This window comes from Ochotona princeps, chromosome 7, assembly GCF_030435755.1.
Source record: "Ochotona princeps isolate mOchPri1 chromosome 7, mOchPri1.hap1, whole genome shotgun sequence".
Classification (NCBI taxonomy): domain Eukaryota; kingdom Metazoa; phylum Chordata; class Mammalia; order Lagomorpha; family Ochotonidae; genus Ochotona; species Ochotona princeps.
In genome coordinates, this window is record NC_080838.1 from 68,635,132 (window position 1) to 68,658,221 (window position 23,090).

The 23,090-nt window shown below is 42.2% G+C and overlaps 2 protein-coding genes and 1 long non-coding RNA gene across 3 annotated transcripts; all 3 read right to left on the bottom strand.

The window, feature by feature from the left end:
* Positions 1–709: 709 nt before the first annotated feature.
* On the bottom strand, positions 710–1,338 carry LOC101534993 (growth-regulated protein homolog gamma-like). The gene is made up of 3 exons (XM_004596237.2): positions 1,196–1,338; positions 976–1,099; positions 710–872 (listed from the first exon to the last, which is right to left on the bottom strand). Exons 1-3 carry the CDS (start codon positions 1,296–1,298, stop codon positions 785–787), a joined length of 315 nt encoding a protein of 104 aa, XP_004596294.2. The 5' UTR covers positions 1,299–1,338; the 3' UTR covers positions 710–784.
* Positions 1,339–16,805: 15,467 nt separating this feature from the next.
* LOC101535242 (platelet factor 4) lies at positions 16,806–17,751 on the bottom strand. Its single transcript, XM_004596238.3, has 3 exons — positions 17,568–17,751; positions 17,134–17,266; positions 16,806–17,017 (listed from the first exon to the last, which is right to left on the bottom strand). The coding sequence occupies exons 1-3, from the start codon at positions 17,668–17,670 to the stop codon at positions 16,930–16,932; spliced, it is 324 nt and encodes a 107-aa protein (XP_004596295.2). The 5' UTR covers positions 17,671–17,751; the 3' UTR covers positions 16,806–16,929.
* A 3,744-nt stretch (positions 17,752–21,495) lies between these two features.
* On the bottom strand, positions 21,496–22,813 carry LOC131480785 (uncharacterized). Its single transcript, XR_009245811.1, has 3 exons — positions 22,601–22,813; positions 22,233–22,362; positions 21,496–22,086 (listed from the first exon to the last, which is right to left on the bottom strand). It is a non-coding gene; the product is annotated as an uncharacterized LOC131480785 (long non-coding RNA).
* Positions 22,814–23,090: the final 277 nt, after the last annotated feature.

A 23,090-nucleotide genomic window follows, 5' to 3' on the forward strand; every position in this document is an offset into this window, starting at 1 on the left:
TGATCACAAGCTCAGTGTCTACTTGTCTACTTGCTTGCATCCTTCAGTCTCTACCACATGACGGGCATATGCCGGATACAGATACATAATAATGACAAAACGTTTGAAAAAAAAAAACCTTATTCCTTCCAATAAATAAGAATCAGCATTGAATGAACTTGGGTTTGACATACCATAAGCAATAAATAACATGGTATAGTAAGCAAAAGGAGTAAACTTCATCCTCCATTCTTTTACAAGCAAAATACAGAATCTGGAAACTACCCAAATAAATAAGTAACAGAACTCTTAGATGCTCGAAGACAGTCAACTCAGGCCAGGCAGTTCAGAGCTATTTCCTCTCTGTCCTCTTCTCTTCCTGCTTCTTCCTCCAAGCCCAGGTCAGCTGGAGTTGCCACTAGAGAGAGGGAGGGAGAAGGGCTGTCTTTGGTAGGTGCTCAGTAAAGTGGACTGCACTGTTTCTGTCCTCCTTGGCTTGCAGGTTTTTGAGTGCACTTGCCCCAGCTTGATGTTCAAGCTGCTACTGCCTATGACCTTTCTGCTGTATGTTAGCCTCCTCTGGGCTGGCAGAAGTCTTAGGAATCAGGGTTAAGCAGAGTGCTGAGAAAGGATCTAGATGGATATGAGGAACATAAAATGTCCTCTGTCCCCAGACCATCAGTGGTCTCCGTGGCAAACTTGATGGTGGAAGGACTGAATGGTTTCTCTGTCCGGCAGCACCACCCGCCCCCTCCAGAGAGTGTTGGCAGGGGCAAAGCCAGGGGTGGGAAAGACAGGTCCACACTCACCTGCTGAGCATCTTTTGCAGGAATTTCTTGACCATGGGGGCCTCAGGGTTCAGACAAACGTCCTGCCCGGACTTGAGTGTTGCTCTGTGGGAAGAAGGGAGGACCATGTGAGGCGGGGGTCGGGCCGGAGCAGACGGCAGGGGCAGGGGGAGGAGCAGCAGCGGCCATCGCACAGGAGGGGACTTACATGACTTCAGTCTGGTCACAGTGCGGACCCGGGGGCGACATCTTCACGCTCTGAATGTTCTTGAAGTGAATTCCCTGTACCATCTGCAAGCACTGGCAGCGCAGTTCGGTGGGCGCGGGCGCTCCTGTGGGAAGCAGAGACTCTGTGAGTGGGGCTGTGCGGGACGGGCACCTCCGCCCCAGTGGCGTCCCACTCGGGGTTGGCTGGAGCGGGGACTCACCTGCTGCGCGCCGGCCGGAGGCCACCAGGAGCAGCAGCAGCAGCAGCGTGGCCCGCAGGAGCCGGGGAGCGCGGGGCGCGGCGGGGAGCGCGGCGTGGGCCATGGAGCTCGGCGGCGGTTCTCGGAGCGGGTCAGCTGCGGGTGGTGTGTTGTGGCCGTGTGGGCTGTGTGTCTCCTGGAGAAGGGAGAAGCCCTTTTATGCGTGGTCGATCGGGGTGGGAAGCGCAGGAGCCCGGTGCTGGGGAAATTCCCGGAGCTCCTGTTGGTTCCCCTGTTTCAGGAAGGACACCGGCCCCGGACTAGGGGGGAGGGGTATGTAGCCAGGGGCTCTTGTGTAACTCTCCTGGTCCCTGCGATCCTGGGGTCCAAGATTTCTTCCCCAAATCCGTGGGGAGATGATAGCTGCGCCAGTCACCCGCTGCCAGGAACGCAGTTGTCATGTCGGATTCGAGGAAGAATGCTTGGCTTGTTACTCCAGTGGTGCGTTCTCCAGTTTCCTGCGGATTTTCTTTTGAGTGGCATTTGGGACAAGTATCAGAAGCCGGTACGGCTTTGGCTGTGGTGACAGCAACAGTGGGAATGTGACTTCTAGCTTCCCGCATGCCTACCTTCTTCCCTCCAGTGGCAGGCTGGAATTTGAGAGATTCTCCGGAGGTTTGCTTTTCCACGCAAGAGGGATTCAGATTTAGTTTGTGGAAGGGGCATGGGCTGCCAGGGCGAGGCTGAGAATTTACTAGCCTGAAGTCTGGGAAAGGAATTGCTTTCATTTATAATTGGATTTTCTAATAGTGTTGATGAACCTCCAAGTTGGATTCGGAATAGGATGGGAAGTGAAAGAGAATGGATCGACCTGGCCCCAGAGCAGGCTCATCCCAGTCCCCATCCAGGAAGAAGTGCCCTGCCCTTGCCAACCGCAGGACAGGCAGCTCTGTCCCCTCAGTTGATTCTTTGCTGTCATGTGCAGTTGCCTTAAACCTCTTTGGCCGTCCTAAGTGGCTGAGTAAAGCGAATTAACATTGATCGGGAGCCAGCCAGATGAAACACCTTGTAAGTCTGTTAACTAAACAAAATGGAAATAGCTTCTTTCAAGTTTGTCTAAACAGAAACCCAACCCTTATGGAGGAACATGGTGAATTATCCCTTGAGCAAATGATGAAGTTTGACATCCTCATTGTGATGTCACATGTAATGTCATTCTCAGGGCACGAGAAGTATTCTTCATTTGTATGATGTTTCCAAAAATTTAGAACTCAGACTTAGTGTCCTTAAAACTCCACTTTAAATCTGCCTAGTTTATGAAAAAGTAAGAAAGGCCTAGAAATCATCACAGTTTGGGGCCATGTTTGTTGTGTGCTGCGTGCAGCTCTAACATCCAATTATGGATCATGGGCTTTAATTCCTGATGCTCCACTTACTATCTAGCTCCTTGTTAGGGTACCTGGAAAGGTACTGCAGAATAACTCAAGTACTTGGACCCCAGTCAGTAACTCAGTAGGTATAGATGGAGTTGCTGGTTCTTGACTTCATCCTTATCCTACTCTGCCTGTGTGGGCATTTAGGGAATGAATCAACATGTGGAAAGTATCTATTGTGTTCTGTCTCTCTCTGTATCTTTTTCTACCACCCTGTCTTTCAAATAAAGTTCAACAAGGGAAAAGAAATTATCCTGGAGGAAACTGTGGCAGACCCCACAACTCACTGCCGTGTAGGATTGGATACTAGAGAAGAAAATCAATACAATTCAAAGAAAACCTTGAGTTCACTTGAGAGTAGCCTGTCAATGTTAGCGTTGCAGCTTTCAAAAGTTTGACCGTATTGTTAAATGTTCACAGTAGGAGAATCTGGGTGTTAGGTCCTCCAGCATTCCAATACCTTTGCAACTTCTGTAAATTTAAAATTGATAAAAATGATAGTGTTTAATTTTTAAAACTTATCTTTCTAAAGCAACTTCAGTACCACCAAAGTGAAATTAATCAACATAAACAAAGGTATTGGACAAAATTTGTGGGAAAATGTGACCAAATGCTGCTCATGTTCGTGCAAAAATATTTTTTAAATCCATTGTATATTTTTTCATAATACACACCTTGGGACTTTTTGAAGATGGTCTTTATGCATGTATTATTTTTTGCATCAAAATAAACTTTAATTCCATGTTCCTGATCCTTTTGAAGTCCTCTAATATGGCTCACCTGATAGCTTTCTAGAAAGGAAACCGACTTTTTCCTCAAATACGAGAGTGAAGACTACTGATTGTTGCAATAATCCACTTTATCATATTTTATTGGATTAATAGCTTCCTTGATCGTTAATCTCACTGCCCAAATCTGTCATCAGTTCTTGTAACTTGATGAAAAAGAAAACTATTTGCTGCATTGGCATCCAGATCCAGCCCTAAAATGACGTAAATGAGGGCACACGGGGAGAGTGGGACTGTGGGAGCTGGCAGGAGAGTGAAGATGAACCGTGTCAAGAAGCAGCCAACATCTGTAGACCACGCAGAAACTTGGCTCCTGGGAAGAACTAAATCAGAACCACCTGCAAATGGAGTAAAAGGGAAAGATTTGTTACTGTCCCCTTTCTCCTTAAAAGGCTGCCCTTGAGTTCTAAAGATCTCCATAAGTAGAAGCATGAAATTTATCAGCACAGGGACTCTGCTGTCTAGTACAATAAGCAAGCTTCTTTAAAAGCTTTGAAATTAACTGATTTTTAAAATATTCTATTAAAACACAGAAGACACGTTAAGACACGTTAAGACATGTGCAGATAAGTGAATGTTGTGCTCTCCTAGTATACTCACAACAATGCCTATAACAACGCATTGCTAGGAACCCAAGCGCCTATTCTCACCATTTCTTCAACATGGGTGAATAAAGCAGTGTGTTGTCATTTATATGGTATTGTTCAATGAAGCAATTTTTTTAAAAGATTTATTTATTTTTATTGCAAAGTCAGATATACAGAGAGGAGGAAAGACAGAAAGGAAGATCTTTCGTCCAATGATTCACTCCCCAAGTGAGCACAATGGCCGGTGCTGACCAATACGAAGCCAGGAGCCAGGAACCTCTTCCAGGTCTCCCATGTGGGGGTAGGAACCCAAGGCTTTGGATCATCCTTGATTGCTTTTCCAGGCATGGAAGTGGGGCTGCCAGGATTGGAACTGGTGCCTATATGGGATCCCTGTGTGTTCAAGGCAAGGACTTTAGCCACTAGGCCACCACGCCAGGCCCACACACTTTCTTAATCAAATCATCAGTTGATGGACATCTAGGCTGAGTTCACATCTTAATTGTTGTGAATTGAGTGCTACAAGTAAGATTTTTAAAATTTATTTTAAACTTATTTAATCAACCTTTTTGAAAGAGACAGAGAAATCTTTCACCTACCAACTCACTTTCAAAATATAGGTAACAGCTAAAGTTGGGTCAGACTGAAGTCCTGAAACTAAGTTCAGTCTTCCACTGGAGAGACAGGGACCCAAATACTTAGGCCATCACTTGCTGTCCCCCAAGGTGCATAGCAGCACAAAAATGGAATCTGAAGCAGAGTTTGGATTTCGTACAGGATACAGGTGTCCCAAGCAATATCCTAACGCAGCACCAAGTGTGCACTCCAATAAGCACATTTATTCTCTTGTTTGAATAAGTATTTCTCTGAGCCAAAGGCATTTGGAGAGTTGATTGCTAGCTTCTTACACAATTTTTATCTTTAAAACTTATTTTATTTGCTTGAAAAGTGGAATCTCAGAGAGAGAGAGAGAGAGAGAGAGAGAGAGAGAGAGAGATTTTCTATACACGGATTCATTCTCCAAATGGCTGCAAAAGCTGGAACTGAGTCAGGCTGAAGGTCCCAAGTAAAGACTTAAGTCATCTTCTGCTACCTTTCTAGGCAAATTGTCAGAGAGCTGAATTGGAAGTGGAGCAGCTGGGACTCAAAACCTGGCATTCACCCAGGATACTGGCATTGCAGACGGTGCCACAATGCTTTATGCAATCTTTAAACCTTGTAAGAAATGACCTTTAAAGAAATGGAGGAATTTTAACCCTGGAAGCCAAGGTCAGTAAATCCAGGGTTCTCATATGTTAGGTCTTGGCTTTATCCTCAATTGTTGCAGCAACAGCAACATACAGGTTTAACTTGGCAACTGCTTATTTCAACTGTGGTGTATGCCTAGATTTCAATATTTTTACACCCAATCTATTTCCATAAACTTTTGAAGTACCTCTTGTCTGATACTGTGGCCCACTGTTTCCTACTTGCTGTCACATAATAAATCTCTTGTCGATGAGAAACAAGAGTCAGTGAATATGTATTTCACTCTGCTTCCGTCAAACATTCCACAGTATTTCTCATGGGGACCCCCAGCAAGGTTTAAACCTGCTTTTCCCACCCAAATCCCATTTCACTCTGCCTAATTCTTCAGTTTTCTACAATGAAAATAGCTCCTCAAATAACTATCCTGTATGGCAAGCTCATGATTTAAACTCTGCCGTTTTGAAGTAGCTAGGACTGAGGGTTAGACCTAGAAGAGTATACAACTCAGACTGAGAAGAACCACTGCCCTTTATACCAGTCAGTGGGCAGAAAACGACGTATGATTCTCTCCATTCTACTCTAACTTGCCTTAGAACCTGTCTTCACATCTGCTGTCTCTATTCATTAAAATGATCTTCTCTGATGTAATGCTCTTCCCTGAGGGTAGGAAATGAAACTATATGAGCAAAACACTGAATTCCTAGAACCATCCATTCCTACAATACCAAGGCTATGTGCCAGGGACAGGTTCAACCTCCCCAGACTGCTCATCTGGCTCCTCATTCCTTCTTCTGGCAGCACATCCTGGTTTACCTGCTCTGACAGTATGCGGTTCAGGCAGAGGGATCCATTCTTCAGTTCCTTTGGCATTCACCTTCCAGTCCTGCTGATTAATTCAGTGATGGGCAAGTCATTCAGTGGTGACCAAACCAAAAATGACTCCTAGAATTCGCAATTCTTCCTGGGTTTGCAAAACTGATAGAACAAAACACTAGTTCTTGCCAATATTTGAGACAAAGCAGCTGAGGATGAAGCTGGCCCAGAGGGGAGTACAGGAAGTGAACACAGGTAAGCCCACTGTTAGCACACCTATGTCCTCCACTTGGCTCTGACTTACTCCAAGGCCTTTGGAGATTCAGGGGCCCATAGTTTGTTTTCTCTTTTTTCCCATAATAATTATTTAAATCAAATATCAAAATCTTGTTAGTTAAATAGTCCAACACCTCTGATATTCCTCAGTTTTGGACAAGATGTTATCCAATGTATGTTGACTTATTTATTCTACTTTTCATGCATCTATCCAATTATCTATTCACAATTTACCTACCATATATTAGTTATGGAGTACGTTAGACTCTCAATGAGGCTTCAGAAAGCAAGACGACATTTTCTACTACAGATCTCAGAGTCTACAGAGAGATCCAAGGTTGCCTGTAGGCCAAGGACCATTAACAAAGGCACTCAGAGGAGGAGGACCCCTGTTTTCCTAACTTTCTGGAGGAAGGTATAATGTAAGGTAAGTGGGTCAGGATCCATTACAGGAAGAACAAGTGTGCCAAGGCATGAAAGCCAGAAAATGTATACCATGACTTGAGAACAAAGATAAATATTGAAGCTGGGAGTTTAGAGATATCAAGCTGGAGGGGCACTCTGGCTCAGGCACCAAGGCACCAACTGACCACTCAGAAGCCCCTTCAAATGCTACCTTTATCAAAAGTTTATAATTCCTTCCAAGAGGTTATATTGGGCTTTTGGTTACAGAGCACATGGTACAGGGGCCTTCAAGGATAGAGAACCTTTCTTCTGCCAAGTGCTATTTAGATATTTATGATATCATTCAAGGGTCACACAAAATTATCAACTAAAAAAAATAGTCTGCTATAAATTACTGGAATTTCAGATTCGGCCCACAGTTGCCTTATTAGAGCCAGGGCAAACTATGGGGGTGAACCTTTCCTACCCCTGGCCAGGTGTGTGCATTTAAACTATCAAAATTCACTGCTTGTTTGCATCCACAATCACTAATATGGATATGGTTTATCCTAAGCACTCAACAAAGCCTTATACCTATGATGTAAGAATAAATGGTTTCAAGTCCCAGTTTCATAACCAAAATGTCTAAAGTAAAAAACATTAGGAAAATGGCCTTCAGGGATTACAGCCCTTAGATTTCCTTACTTTGTTTTGCCCTTTTTGATCACTTAACCACTGAATAGGCATCTTATTGGACAGAAGTGATCCCAGAAGAGATAGTTGAGCCAGAAGCCCCAGTTTAACATGGAAAAGAATGTCTTACCTGGAGCAGCCAGAGAAATGAATTTCACACAAAATCCTCAGACAATTCCAAGGTCTGCCAACAAGCCCAGGAAACACAGATGAGGTTTAATAGTACATGCTCAGCCAAAGGGCTTAGCTCTCCAGGACTAGGACAGAACAGAGCAATGTCAGGAGTAAAGCAACAGACGTCTGATTGAAAGCCACAGAGGGAGCAGGAGCCTTTCTCTATCATCTGCCTCGTTGGTTTGTAGATGCAACTAAGGAAAGGAAAATGGTCTAGGTAGAACGTGAATCAATAACAGTATTTATCCTGCACACTTTTCATCCATTTGTGTAAACAAAGCATAATTCTAGATTTAGTAGAAGAGCCAAATTTTGCATAAACTCAATTATTTTATTTGTTTGTTTTGAGAAGCAAAATTACAGAGAGAAAGAGAGAAAGAGAATCTTCCATCTACTGATTTACTCCCGAAAGGGCTGGAACAGCCTTTTGCTGTGTCCCGGGTGGTTAGCAGAGAGGTGGTGGAGAAGCCGAGCAATGGGGGCTCATACAGGGTGCAGGCATTGTAGGCGGCAGCTTAGCATGCTACACAAAGCACTACCCCTCAACATAATTTCTTATGTAAAATTCTTCATTTGGCCTGTCCACTTGCTTTTGCAATGTTAAATCATTTGTTTGCCTTTTTCCTGCTATGATAACCTAATTATATAATCAGTCTACAATTGTTCATCATCCAGAAAATATTTTTTAAAATCCAATATATTAGCTTTTGGAATGATTATTTTTGAGGGGAAAGCAGTTATTGACTTTAATAATGTTTTTACATATTGCTTTGTATACTTGTATAACTTGTTTAGACAAATGGTGAGACTGATTATAAAGTAAATTGAAATATATTACTACAAAAAAAGAAGAAAGGAGGAAGGATGGGAGGAAATTACTGATGTTTTCTTGGATTCATATCTATGAAATTTGTGAAATCTGTTCTCTGTGTATTAATAAGTAAGACAATAAGAAATGCTTCCTGAAGTCTCTGAGAATGGTGCTCAGTAAGTCAAGGGAATTATGACCACACTGCAAAAAGAAGAAATACAAGATTACCAGAATTACAAAAGAAAAAAGAAATGAGATAACTTCTCTTGGAAAACATGGCATGATGTATTTCTTTTGAAGATTCATACATAATTATGACTGTTTTAGTGGAGACAAAATTAAGGAACCTAAATGATGAATGCACAAGTTTCAAATGAAAACAGTATACACAGCGTAAAGAAAAAGATTTCATCAAAGAAATGTGTGAATCATCATAAAAGCTTAATGTTAAGTATGTCAGGGTATACCTCAAAGTTAACTATCCTCTAACTTTTTGTGTAAAAATAATCTTTGCTTTTATTTTTCCTCTAGGCTCTGTCCATATATTCAGCAAGTATCTAAGGAGAAGAATCTTGGAAGCTGTTGCTTTCAAAGGAGTGACTTGACTGGTGTGTGACTGAAATAGTTCATTGATTAACATTTCTGAAATATTTAAGGACTCTAAAGAAATATGAAATTCCGTTAGATACAATGGAAACTAAGGTGGAATTTGAGAATAATCAGACGGTGTGAATGGTTAGATGAAACTGAATAGGTTCTTTGTGAGTTACAGGTGAAATTCTAACTGAAACATCGAACAAAGCAGTGATGGGGTGAATGTTGTGAGTACATTGCAATGCTTAGGTACGCCTGGTGCAATCACCGAGCCTAACCAGTTAGGAATTGGATAAACAGTGTCTTTCATACAGAATTATGACTGGTTTCATGGGAACAAAATTAAGGAACCTGAATGATGAATGCACAGCTAGAAATGAAAACTGTATACACAGCGTAAAGAAACAACTTTCTGTTCAATCAGCTTTCTATTTCCTGAGTGTCTTGTCCTCACTACCCAATTCCACCAAACATTTCACAATGAATCACATTTTTTTTTTGTGCAGTTGATAGTAAAAAGCAGTTATGCAACATGATTCTGTCAAGCATTTTTCTGGAAGAAGGAATAAAGTGAGGGAACCAGCTTGTTTCTTATTTCATACTCTAAAATACTGGGATGAATAAACAACCAAATGACATGGCCATTTAATATTTATTCTGATGGAAGTGTGCAAAAGCTGCCTTATTCCTTATTTTCCACCAGTCCCAAGAGGTTATCCCTAAAATCACCTGGGAAAGCAGACTGACTTCTCAGCACAGCTGATCAGAACAGCTAGTTGTTCCAACTCTGCTCTGCTTCATTATTGGTCTGCCTTCAAGTTTGCTTGTGTCTTACTGCAAACTCTGGATAATGGCATGATCTCCATGACATATCTGCCCCCAGAAGAAAGAAATAGTTGATAAGTTCCATTTGGCATGGTTTGAATGGGCTCCCCTAAGTGAGTCCTCAATGCACTGGTGTTGATGGGTGGAAACTTAAACAGTTTATTAGGTCACAAGTTTATCAGCTCTGCCTTCGTGAATGGATTACTGACATTATCGTGGGAATGGGCTCATTATCTTGGGAGTATGATTTGCCATGTATACTCCCTGTTCATGTGATGCCTTCACTGCGTTGTGATGCAGCAATAAAGCCATCACCTAAAGTGATTTCTTTCTCTGGCCTCCTCTGTGCCCAGAATTGAGTCAAACAGGTTTCTGTTCACTATAGATTACATGGTCTGTGGCATTCCACTGTAAGAACACAAGCTGGACCAGGAGAATGGAATTTATACTGTGTTTCTTTTTCCTTATTTTCTTTTCTAGCAAGAGTTAAGCCAGTCTCCCAATCACCAAATGTCCTTTATATTTTAGAATCTTTATAGATGCTGGTTGATCAACATTGTGGTATTATATAACTATTTTAGTTGTTACTACATGGGGGAAACTTCACGTGTTAAACATTTTTTGTTTTTGTAAACTGGCTGTCTACATTGTGTTGTAATTTAATGTGGGGAACTTTGAGTTTTTGTTTTTTGGGGTTGTTTTCACTAAATTGCTTTTTAGTTCAAGGATTGTGGTCACATCACCATTATTGGAAAATGAAATGTGTTACAGGGATAAAGCTTCAAGGAGAGGAGTTAAAGGGACATCTACTGGTTGGGTTCTGATTCTGAGTCAGAACCCATGCTTGATACCATGAGTGTGATTTGCTCCTTTCAGGATCCCTGCACGTTACTGACCACTTCTTGCAGGTGAGGGACCAAGAGATTCAGCCACACAGAATAAACATTTAACTCAGGCTGTTACAGCAGACTACCATTGGATGGGAGACTTACAAGGAATAGAAATTTATTTCTTAATGTACTGCAGGCTGGGAAGTACAGGATGAAGAGACTCTGTGGAAGGCCTTGACCATGTTAACATACAGTGAAAGCCTCACATGGTGAGAGAGAAAATGATAGGGGGGTGGCAAGGAGGAGTAAGCAGAGGATTCCTCACTCACAGTAATAAGCATACTCCTAGTCCCATGACACTAATACAAATCTACTTACGAGCGAAGACTCCTCATGACGTTTTTTGTCTCTTAAAGATTTTTACCTCCCCATTATGTCACAGTAAGCAATGTGGTTTTTGAAGGGAGCTTTAAGGCACAGCAATCACCTTACTTGCAAGTCCACTGGGCAAGAGCTGACATCTATAAGAAAAACAAATAAAAGAGTTACATGGAAAGAAGAAACAGGTATAATATAATTATTTAATCCTATTGAATGCAAATGCATTTCTTCCTTTAGTTAACATTGTACGAGGAATCAAAACAAGATTTGTATAGCTGCAGCAGAAACAGAATGGACAATTAATGCACCTGCAAGTGGGAGGTCCTGGTTAAAGTAAGACTTAATCTAGACAGCATCCTCTTTGGTGTGATGTGTTCAGCCCACCAGCTCCTCCACATGGGGTTCCCAAAGACTTCAGTGGAGATGGAAACTGAGAGAAGACTCCAAGCAAGAAGCGAACGCTGCAGCTGGGCCTCAGCATTCTGTCCCTGCTGACTCCCCAGGGAGCCTATCCCCAGCATAGATTGCCAATAGCATGCCAAAGTTTGACTCCAATCAAAGAACTAGATTAGTGTTTTTGAACTATCCATCACAATCCCCTAGTAGGCATGAGATTGCTTCTGCCTGGCTCAGTCTACTTTTCTAAAAAGTGGAATGTGATCATCTAGGATTATACAAACCAATACACTCAGTACAAAGCAAGTGTAAGCACTGTATCTTGAGCTTGTTTTACTTATGGTACATCTGTGTGTAAGTACATACATACATTTATACCTAAATAAATGTAAAGTGTATACACACAAGGAATCCATTCTGTATAAGTGAATTCTAGACCACGTGAGTTTGCCATTCATTTTCTGGCTAAGGAAACTTTATTCAATTACCCTGCGACTTGGTTTCTGCTCCATAAGACTGGGATAATCTTTCTTTGGAGTACGCTCTAACAGCTAGCAATGCACTTAAGTTACTGTTAAGTAAACTAAATGTTTCATTTATGATTGCACGCAAGTAAATTATATTTTATCAAAAATAGCAGTTTATCTTATAGTCATGTTAAATGGTTGATAAAAGGATAAAAAGAAATGAGAAATTCTTCAAGAAGAAATTACAAGTCTATAAAAATTCTCCCTCTCATTTCTGCTGCATTTTTCTTTATCTATAAGCAGCATGCATCATGTTTTAGAATGAGGAAAATTGGGATATCACTTTAAAAGCCAGCTAAACCCTCAGTGTTCTACACATGACAGCGGAAATTGTTTTAACCACAAGGACCTTAGAGGAATAAAAAAAGAAACAAAAAGCAAAACTGTAGAATTTCTAAGAACAGAATATTCTTTGGTGGTTTCCTTTGACTGATGGGGCCATGACTATGCAGTAAGTGCCTGGTTTATGGATGTTTTCTGCTAAATGTCTCCAACCACTGCCTAGGTTGCAGGTGCTGATATTTGTATGTGGATGGCAAGTTTAAGTCCGTGCAGTCATTATCACACGATGAATGTTTAAACACCAGGGAGTTGCTGTGTGGCTTGGGCTTTTGCTGGCAGAAAAGCCTTCTCCCAGAGCCCTTGTTGGTACAGGGAGCTTAAAAGTGTTTCTAGGAGAGTTAAATTAGTGTGGTTCTTAAAGATCCAAGCATTGGTTCATTTAGTAAAATTTGCTTTGGGCCTTTCAATCTTTTGACTTACATTAGAGTTGTTGAATATAAGGAAATTGAGGTAGGCAGCTAAAGATGGATAAACACAAAGAATACACCACCAATGCTTCCTCCCCAATGCTTCTCCCCCGTAGTTCACTTGATTTTCAAAACGCAATGGGAGAGAGAGAGAGAGAGAGAGAGAGAGAGAGAGAGATCCTAGCTATGGGCTTGCAGCTGCTGGGGCTAAGCCCAGGCTAAAGCCAGGAGTCTGGAACTCAACCTGGAACTCCTACTTGGGTGGAAGGGGACCCAAGTACTTGATCTATCGGGAGCTGCTTTTTGCTATTTACATTGGTAGACAGCTATAATCAGAAGTGGAACTGTCACTTAAACTCAGATATTTCAGTTTGGGTTGTGGGTGCTCCGTGTAGCATCTTAACTGCTATGTCAAGCATCATTTCAAAATCCACTTGATTTGAAGAACTTTTATTGACATTTCAGTCTTTTTGCTACTTATCACCAACTATTGCCCTGTTAAATTTCTTTACATGCCAAACTGGCCAGGATAACACATGGGGAGCAGTATTGACAGCAACAAAATAAGTAATTGTGGCTAATTTTTGATCATATATGATGTCTAGTTTTATACATGTTGCCTGTTTTGTCCTCACAGCAATCTCTCACGTAGAAATTCATACTGTTCTCATCTTCCAGAGTAGGAAATGAGGGAAAGAGGAAGTGTCGCACTTGAACATCCAATGCAGGGAAGTACGTAACTGAATCTGTGTTTTGCAGAGGTAATTTTGCGTCCAGTAAGAGTTGTACTGAAATTGAAAAATGCCAAGTGTACATAGACTAGCTGGGATCGTCACTCACTCTATCCATCTCTGCAGATCCAGGAACTTTCCTCTAAACATGAACAGGATGGAATCATCTGTGTCTTTCTATATAATTTTTGTTTTGTAGTAGTTCTGGCTTTCCTTTTGCCCACTGAGAAACTCCTGTTCTACCTTTAAAAACTAGCTTACAGTGCAATTCTTGATGATGAATTAAATAGCATGTCCCTTGCCTGTACTAAATGAAGGATCTTTTACAGGAAATAGTATGGGAACAAGATTGTACTTAATATCTCGTTGTTGTAAAATACAACCACTTTCAAAGGAGCCCAATCAAGCATAAGACGTTTTAATGTGATTGCCTGAAAGTGCCAATATACAAAGTTAGCTGAAAAACTCAATAAGAGGGGTTTGGAACCTTGGCCTAGAGGCGGCTGGCTGCCCCCCAGGGCTCGGGGTGGCCCTGGGGGGCTGCCCAGCCAGGCCGGATCCGAGAACGAGGACTCAGCATGCCAAGGCAGTGAGGGGGTCCCTGGCTTTGGGCGGCCAGTGCACCAAATGGTGCCAGGCTCTGCCTGCTGGCCACCCGGTGGCGAGCTATGGAGTTTTTATGATCAGAAAAAGCTGCTTAGGGACACTCTTGAATAAGGCCAGCCTTTGTGTAGGTCAGAGATGAATTTCTGGTGATTTCCAGCAATAGTAAACATAAACACTAGCGCAAGAAAAAAAAAAAAAAAGAAAATTAAACCTAATGTACTTATAAGGCCCCATGATACTTGGAAAAGGGGAGGGAGAACAGAGAAATCTTACATCACCCTAGAAGTTGTGAGGCAGACGGGAAATATAACCTATCAGGATCATAACTGGTAACTCATAGACAACAGATTCGAATTAGCATTAGACAATAGTAAAACTACAAAGGTATATGGGGGAATCAGGAGTAATTCTAACAACCTCTTCACAGGAGGTCATATGCAAAGAGCAGGGGGGACCCCAGAGTGGAGCAGGCAGACAGGAGGAGGCTTTTATCCCAACCCTGAAGACTCCCAGATACTCACCAAGGACTATCAGTACCAAGGAGCACCGAGGACTACATCCCTACTGCCAAGGAGACCAGGAGGAAATGGAGTGCCTTCGGAGACCAAGAACTCTGAGGTCAACCACCCCCATTTGGATCTACCACATGGGATGGAAGAAGCTCAAGTCCTGCCTTGCAGGATCCAAGGTCATCGGAACAACAATCAGGAACTCTGAGTGGTCCGCAGAAACAGAAGAACAGTAAACTTCCTTCGGGACTAGGGAGAGGAGCTTTCTCTGGTCCTTGCCTGCTTCCAACTTTGGGTCCTCACCCCCTCTCGTAATAACCATCAGGAGCGCTCCAGAAACCCCTCAAAACAAACAAACAAACAAACAAACAAACCAAACTAGAATAGATAGACAGAGAACAACAAGAAAAGCTTAGAAACAGACAGGAAACGGTCAGCGGGGATGCACTTATAACTCACTGGCTGGGACACAAAGATTAGTTACTCCTCACTGGGGTATGGAAGATTTCTCTGCACACCCCTCCTAAACATGCTCACCTAAACTGTTGACATATATCCTGTTAGAATTATAGCGTTAGACCACCTGAAAAACAGCCAGGTTCAGCGAAATCATGCTTCAATGCTATAAAATGCTAAAGACTAAAATTAAAATAGGCATGAGACAGCTGAATAGCAATCTAAGCCATTTTAAGGTGTATAGAACACGGTTGAATGTAAGCCAAAATTGAAATGTCTATGAAGTAGTCACAGGTTGTGGTTGAGAACCTGCATTTTCCTATTAACATATTGGTTAATCAATACCATGTCAATTAATGCCATAATGTTGTAAATGGTTGGAAATATTATGTTGGGACTTTTAATTGATTGGAATGATACTCTGCCGGCTCTACCTTCAGACCAGAGATGGTCTCACCAAGAAACTATTGAACTTACCAGGACAATAAGATGCTGGACTTTATGCTTGGTAAATATCTCCAACGAAAGAATCTCAACTGAATTTGAACTATGGAAATGCAACAAGGTGGAGCAATCTGCCGTGGGGGGAGGGTTTGGGGAGGGGCGGGAGGACTCCCAGTGCATGAAAAAAATGTATCACATAATGCAATGTAATTAATTTTTAAAAAAAGGAAATGCAATAAAATAGATGTTTAAAAAAAAAAGAAAAACTCAGTAAGAGGATGATGCAGTTAACACAAACCTTTTTGTAGTGCATGCTTTTTTATGTTCATTAGGCATTCTAGATTCATTTTTATCAATTCTCTAGTGATATTGAGATGGAATCTAAATCTTAAGGTGACAAAACCAGAAACAGGCTTATTTGATATTTTTAAAAATATGTCTACTTCGGCCTGGCGTGGTAGCCTAGCAGTTAAAGTCCTCACCTTGAATGCCTGGGATCCCATATGGGTGCCGGTTCTAATCCTGGCAGCCCCACTTCCCATCCAGCTCCCTACTTGTGGCCTGGGAAAGCTGTCGAAGACAGCCAAAGCTTTGGGACCTTGCACCCACGTGGGAGACCTAGAGAAGATTCCAGGTTCCTGGCTTTGGATCAGCTCAGCTCCAGCCACTGCAGTCACTTGAGGAGTGAATCAACAGATGGAAGATCTTGCTCTCTGTCTCTCCTCCTCTCTGTGTATCTGAACTTTGCAATCAAAAATAAATGAATTTTTAAAAATATGTCTTTTGACTCAGAAGACAGCCATAGAAAGAGATCTTCCACATGCAGTTTCACTCCCCAAATGACCTCAATGGTTAAGGCAGGGCCAGGACAAAGCAAGGAGTCAGGGGCTTTTTCCAGGACTCCTTTTCCCCTTGTCCAAAGGCCCAAGCACTGGGCTCACCCCCTCCCCCCCCCCCCCCAATTTCTTTCTCAGGAACATTAGCAGGGAGCTGGATTGGAAGTGAACTGGTGAAGATGTGGGATCCTGGTGCCTGAGATGTTAAGTTTACCTACTATGCCACACTGCCACACTGCCCAGGATCTAGTGATCATTTTTTAAAGCAGCCTGCTAATGCTTCATTGTTACTGATACTCATTTGGCAAAGCTAACTACAATGTGAATAATCAACGTAACTACTGCGATGTAATGCAGTAGTTAAACAAGCATGTGGGTATCAGCCAACGCATAAAAAGCCACACCGGTCTTTATTTTAAAAACCTTTCTTAAAATTATTTTTTGCTTCAGTTCCAGAATTTTTTCTTATATGTGAAATTGTGATATGTCAACTTTGTTTTCTGTTTCACTAGTAAAAAACAGTTTGACCACACAACCATCTTCTTTTTATTTGTTTATTTGAAATTTGGAAGATGGTATAAACATCAGAAAATTCTTGCGCAAGTTGATAGAAAGGGAATGGAAAAAAAAAAAAGGTGAGAGAGCAAAGGTAGGCAACCAGTAGTTACCCCTCTAAAAGTTTCTTGATCATTTTGTTATATAGGGGCGCCTTTGGGTCCAGGCAAAGTTTCCTCCCGTTCTTCAGCGTGGCTCTGCCAGGGAAAAGAAGGAGGAAGCGTCAGTCATCTGGTTGGAAGCGGTGATTAGCCGGGGTGGGATGAGCAGAGAGGCACGGGCTGGGCACCACGCCAGCAGCAGAGGAACTCACAGCAGTTGGGCAGTGGGGCAATGCGGTCCCGCCTTGATCAACTCCAGGCTGGTGACCTGTCTGGCACGGACGCGGGAGGTGGTCTTCACACAAACGCAATGCAAGTCTTCCTCTCTTTCTTCTTCAGGTTTATCTGAGGGGGGAACGGAAGTTGGCAGGGTATCCCGAGGCGCCTCAGGGGTCTTTCCCACTCCCTTCGACCTTCATTTCTTGCGCAATGCATCAGGACTCCTGCGGGAAGGGGTGCGCGGAGGGGGCGCTAGTGCTAGCTACAGGTGCACCGGCAGAAGCAGCACCTTATAGGTTATAGTGCTAGTTACAGGTGCACCGCGGCGAAGCAGGACCTTGTAAATCAGTTCTTTCCCGCGCAACCAACCCCAAGGCGCAGACTTCCTCCTCATCGCCCCCGGCACCTCCCCGACATGGGTTCTCACCGCTGGTGGCTGGTACCACAGCGAGCAGTAGCAGCAGTCCCAGGAGCAAGAGACCGCGCATGGGCCGAGGTCGGGGTCCTGCTAAGGCCACTGGGAGGCTCATGTTGCTGGGTTTGCAGCAGGATCCAGAACGAAAGGAAAGGCAGGCTTGGGCTCCGTGGCCAGTGGCTGCAGGAAAACTGCTGACCCATTTTATCTTCCCTGAACCTCTAGTCCGGAAGCCTGGGATGAAGGGTGATGAGCCACATAACGGAAGCTGACACTTCTGCAAAGACTGAGCTGTGCTATGTCAGACCAATAGGAAAACAAAAACCAAACAGAAACAGGCTGGCGGCAGTCACTTGTCTGTGCTGGAGTATGGTTGCAAGATCAACATCTCCGACCTTAGCTGAACTAGGCACATTCACATATGCTTACGAAGTTACGAAGAGGCACATTGTCAGGTTTAATACAGTGTCCTTCGTGATCACCATTCAGCTGACACAGCAGGTCCCCAGGACCCTGGAGCTGTTTTCCCTCCCCCAACTGCCGCCTGTCACCAGGAGCTATGCGTAGGGCCCTTGCCTTTCTTGCCTTTGTTGCTGACTACCACTAAGTTGAGCTTGGTGGCTGTGTGCATTTGTCATTGTTTTCTGCTACTGAAAAGTTGAATTTGGTTTCTTTCCACTCTCTTCTGAATTTCATCTGGTTCTGAAAGCCTCCAGCCAGGCTTGGCTAGGCTTTACCAGCCGACATTCAGAGCACTCCAAGAAATATCTGTTAGCTTCACCACTTTTATGCTTAGAAAAATTACAAGTGATATTGGAATGTATTTTTTTTTTCATAAAATCTTAGCATTTGAGTGTTTTTCCATGCAGCTGCATCCAGGACAATAGCTCAGAGGAGAAGACAAGGAGAATTGGCTGGGCTACATCCCCCAAATGCATGCTCCTTCCAAAACCCTAGACTTCCCATCACTCCAAGGAAGGGTGGGGAAGGGCATAAGAATCCCAAATGCAGGGACAAGCAGACAACTTCATGCTCAACATGAAAGGCAAGACGCCTGCAGGAAAATGCAGTTTAATTCTTGGGTCTAGAATTTTCTCCTGCAGTCTCACCCGTTGTCTTTTCAGAGTTAAGTCCTAGTCCCATTTCTGGGGTGTCAGCTTCTGCCATCAGGGTCTTCCCTGACAGCTCTTTCTGTTACGTTTCCTTGCTCCATCTTGTAGCGTTTTCTGCTGTATTTCTCACAGATTACACAAACACACATGCACATATTATGCATACAGAGATGTGACAGTGTTTAAAAGAACTTAAAAGGGGTTCTTTCCCTAAATGGAATTAAGAGCTTTTAAAATAACTTAAAATGCATTGTTTCCCTAAATGGAATTGAGAGTGTTTAAAAGAGCTTAAAATGGGTTCTTTCCCTAAATGGAAAGCTCTATGAGGTTTCCGTTTATCTTCTTGGGGTTTTCTGCTCTACCACTATTTTAGGACATTAGGAAGAACTCAACACAAAGATGCTTAATTCAGGAGGATGAAAGAGGTTGAAAATACGATGATGTGGTTCATCATCATGTCTGAGAAACTGGAGGATTCCTCCACTTTAATGGACATTGTGTTCAACTGCAGTGACATGTCTGCTTGTCTGTCTCTCCCAGAGACAGTGACCTCTTTGGGGCTGGTTCTCTGGGACATAATTGCTGAACACACACCATCCTACACAACAGCCACTTTGTGTAGAACACAAAAATTTTACATGTATTTATGGAACTAGATCATGAGGCCCTTCCAGTTTAGCAGCAAAATTAAAAGATAGGATATTATTTTGAATATAGAGGGGCAGTACACCCCTAGTTTTCCATATGTGCAGAGTTGATTGGATAGTACTGTCTGGAAAAGAAATCACCATTCCTCCACGTCTAAGAGAAGCTAGACATATGCTCATGCAAATGAAAGGCACCTGTGTCTCAGTGGTTATAAATCCAGGTGAACACTGCGACACCTATCACCTGTGAATCATGCCTATTTTGAAATAAAAAGAAGGACTAGAATGAGCAGGTGGAGCATCCCCTTCACGACTGCATCTCAATACACCCTTTGGAGTTTGCGCTGCTTCTAACACGGCTCCCTGCAGATGCACCTTGAATGGAAGTGGAGAATGTTCCAAGTCCTTAGACCTCTGCCACCCATGTGGGATGCCCAGATGGGACACCTTACTCCTAGCTTCAGCCTGGCCCAGGCTCTGCTACTGCAGGTATTTGAGGAGTGAATCAGTAGATGGAGAATTTCAATGTTTCCCTCTCTCTCTGTAATTGCCTTTTGAAGGAAGGAAGGAAGGAAGGAAGGAAGGAAGGAAGGAAGGAAGGAAAGAAAAAATAGAAGGAAAGAAAAAATATGTATTTACTGTTTCATTACATGCATCTGTTTTTGGTTAATGACTGCTTAATATGTTTTGTTTTTAAGAAAGTGCATTTTAAAGCATTGAGTCCTTGATAGCAAGAAAATAACAAAGCAAATCTCCAGTAACATGAAGTTTATGTAGCACATGCTAATGACATGGAAATGTCCCAAAATCTTGTTCAGGTTGGAATAAGCAAACTTATTTTTCCTATAACCAATGCAGTGTATGTAGTATATTATTTATATACCAGGTCCTAGTTTGTGTGCCAATAATGCAATGTGTGTGATGTATCACATAATGTTTTCATCAGAGAAATAATAAAACAATAGTACTGCACAGTTCTAAGAGCACAATTTCAAATCCCAGTCTGTCACCCACTTAGTTATTTGATCTTGGGACATATTTGTTACTCTTTGCAAACTTCAATTTTCTTCTTTGTGACATGGGGTATGTTAATACTAACAAAAGTTACTATAAATATACATTTATTTATTGGTTGTCACATAAGATATTTCAAATAGCTTGAATTAATTAATTTTTAAAATGTTCACCTCAATTCTGTGCGATAGGTGATGTTATTATCCCCCGTTTTAGAGTTCACAAAACCAGTGAGGAGTAGTACCAGGTTACCCCAGTTATTCTGGCTCTAGAAGGCATACTCTTAACCAGAATATGACCATCTTGCAAGAATTATGAATTTGTACATGTGAAGCACTTACCATATCTGGCATACTAAGATGATGTTTTGGTTGTGTTATAGTTCATTAAAAATGGACAGATCATCTACTTAGGAGCTTTTCTTGACCCTATTGTGAAACACTAAAGTGTAATGTTCCCTCAAATCTTGTTAAAACTAATAACATCACAATAAATAAAGAATACATTTTGATTTCATACCAACACTTCTGTAAGAACAGTGTGTGTGTGAATTTGGGAGCTTAAGAAATGAGTAAGGGGCTGACGTCAGCATGCAGTGGGTGAAACTGGTGCTTGGGATGCTAGTGCTCCGTGTCTGGCTGCAGTCATGGCTACTCTCCTTCCTATCCTGATCTCGGATAATGGGCCTGAGAAAGCAGAGGATGACAACCCAAGCACTGGGGACTGTGACACCTGCTGTGGGAGATCCAAAAAAGGTCTCAGGCCCCTGGCTTCAGCCTGACCCGGCTCTGATCCATTCAATCATTAGGGAAGTAAGCCAGAAGTCAGAAAGAAGGTTTCTCTCTGTCTCTGATATTTTGCTTCTCAGATAAATGAATAAATAATTAAAACCATAAAAGTTTGGTTGATAAAAAAATAATACTTTACAATCTAGTAAAATTTCAATTCTTTATTGTGCTTATTTGCAAGTTTGTTTTTCATACCAAAGTTGGAAACGTGTAGATGTTAGGTAAAATGCTAACACGCCAAAGTAACATATTTTTGCTGCAGAAAAATACTGAAATTTAAAGTGAAATGCATTTGTGGTTTTTTAATTTTATTATTATTTTTTCCTTTACCAGTGTTATATATATTCATTTCAAAGTAAATAACCACTGCTTACAAAACTTAGCATCAAAGAACTTTATCATTTTTAGGGTTCAAATGCATAAGTAAACATCAGAAACACCTTTCAGAGTTCCAAGAAGCAAGATCTTGCAAAACTAACAAATCAAAATCTCTGTTAACACACATTAAGCATACAAATAACTGTGCTGGGCTCTGAGCAATTCCTAAGACTGCCCCTTGTCTACTCTAACAGTGACACAGTGAAAACAATGAACACAGATACATTTGGAAAGAAATCTTCAAATAAGGATATCCAAAGCAAGCACTGTCCAATATATAGCCATGAATCAGAGAGTAGAGAATCCTATGGATGTGTCTGTTTTCATTTTTCTGTCATATTGCTGAGCCAGCCTTTATGGAATGCACTGTTTCAGAGTCCAATTTTAATACAGTGGCAAATATTCTGGATAAAGAAGAATTCTGGCAAGTTAAGATTTCTCAAATCTACCCTTTTATGGGGGATAAGCAGTCTAAAAGAACAAGAACAGATTAATCAGCTGATCCTTCACACTCTAACATTTTCTGGATTAGTCTCTTTTTCTTGGGGCTTCTGTGTCCAGACAGATTTTCTTCCCATCTTTTGTTGTGGCTCTGTAAAACAGAAAAAAAATTATCTGTGGGCGTCCTGGCTTAACTGTTGGAATTGGCTTCATGATGCTCCTGCTAATCTTGTAGGTGGGGAAGGAGAGAGGAGGCCTCTCAGAAGAGCCAGAATGATTATAGAAACAGGGACTTACATCAACTCTGTTTTGGCGCAATGAGCTCCCGGTCTGATCATCTCCAATTTGCTGATGCTACACAGATGAATTCCAGATGTTGTCCTCACACATGTGCAGCGCAGTTCAGAGTATGTTTATATGTTTATTCCTAGGGTGGAAAGAATGACTCCATGATTGGTCATGATTATTTTTCTCATTATATGTCTCTCATAATGCCATTGAGAGCGTAGCTGACAAATCTGTGGTAAAGTCTTAGCAAAATGCATGGCCCATGATTCTATTGCCCCATAAGCACATAACCTTTCTTAGAGTTTTTACTGTCATAGCCTTCTGTAGCCTGAAGGCCCATAGCCTCCTACCTTTGGATTAACCCAAGTTTCTCTTACTTTGTCCAGTAGTGGAGGGAAGCAGCATGGTCAAGAGCAGTGATGACAGCAGTAAGACTTGTAGGGCACAAAATGGTCTGGCACTGGTGCAGGAGGTGATGGCTTTAGGACTGAGCTTCATGGTGGAGAAGATGAACAAAGGGTGTGTCCAAAGCCAGGAGGCCTCAGCGTGATAGTGAGTTGCTGCCTGGGGACTACAGCTCAGTGGCTTTTTGTACTCTAGAGAAGTCTTCTATTGATACCACCTTAAGATCAGTAGGAAGAAAGAAGCAGGGAGGAAGTGAGGATGCATGGTGATATACCCATGGAAGCATGGTCAAGTGTGCCCAGCCCAGATAATTACCACACTGGATGAAGTTGCCAAATTGCAATTTGTGTCACTTCATGTACTATTCCTTTCTCAATACCACCTCTGTTAACACAAAAATAAGCATTCTGCCTAAGGAAGTAAAAACAAGACTGAAATACCATGTATATTTTCCTGTTTACA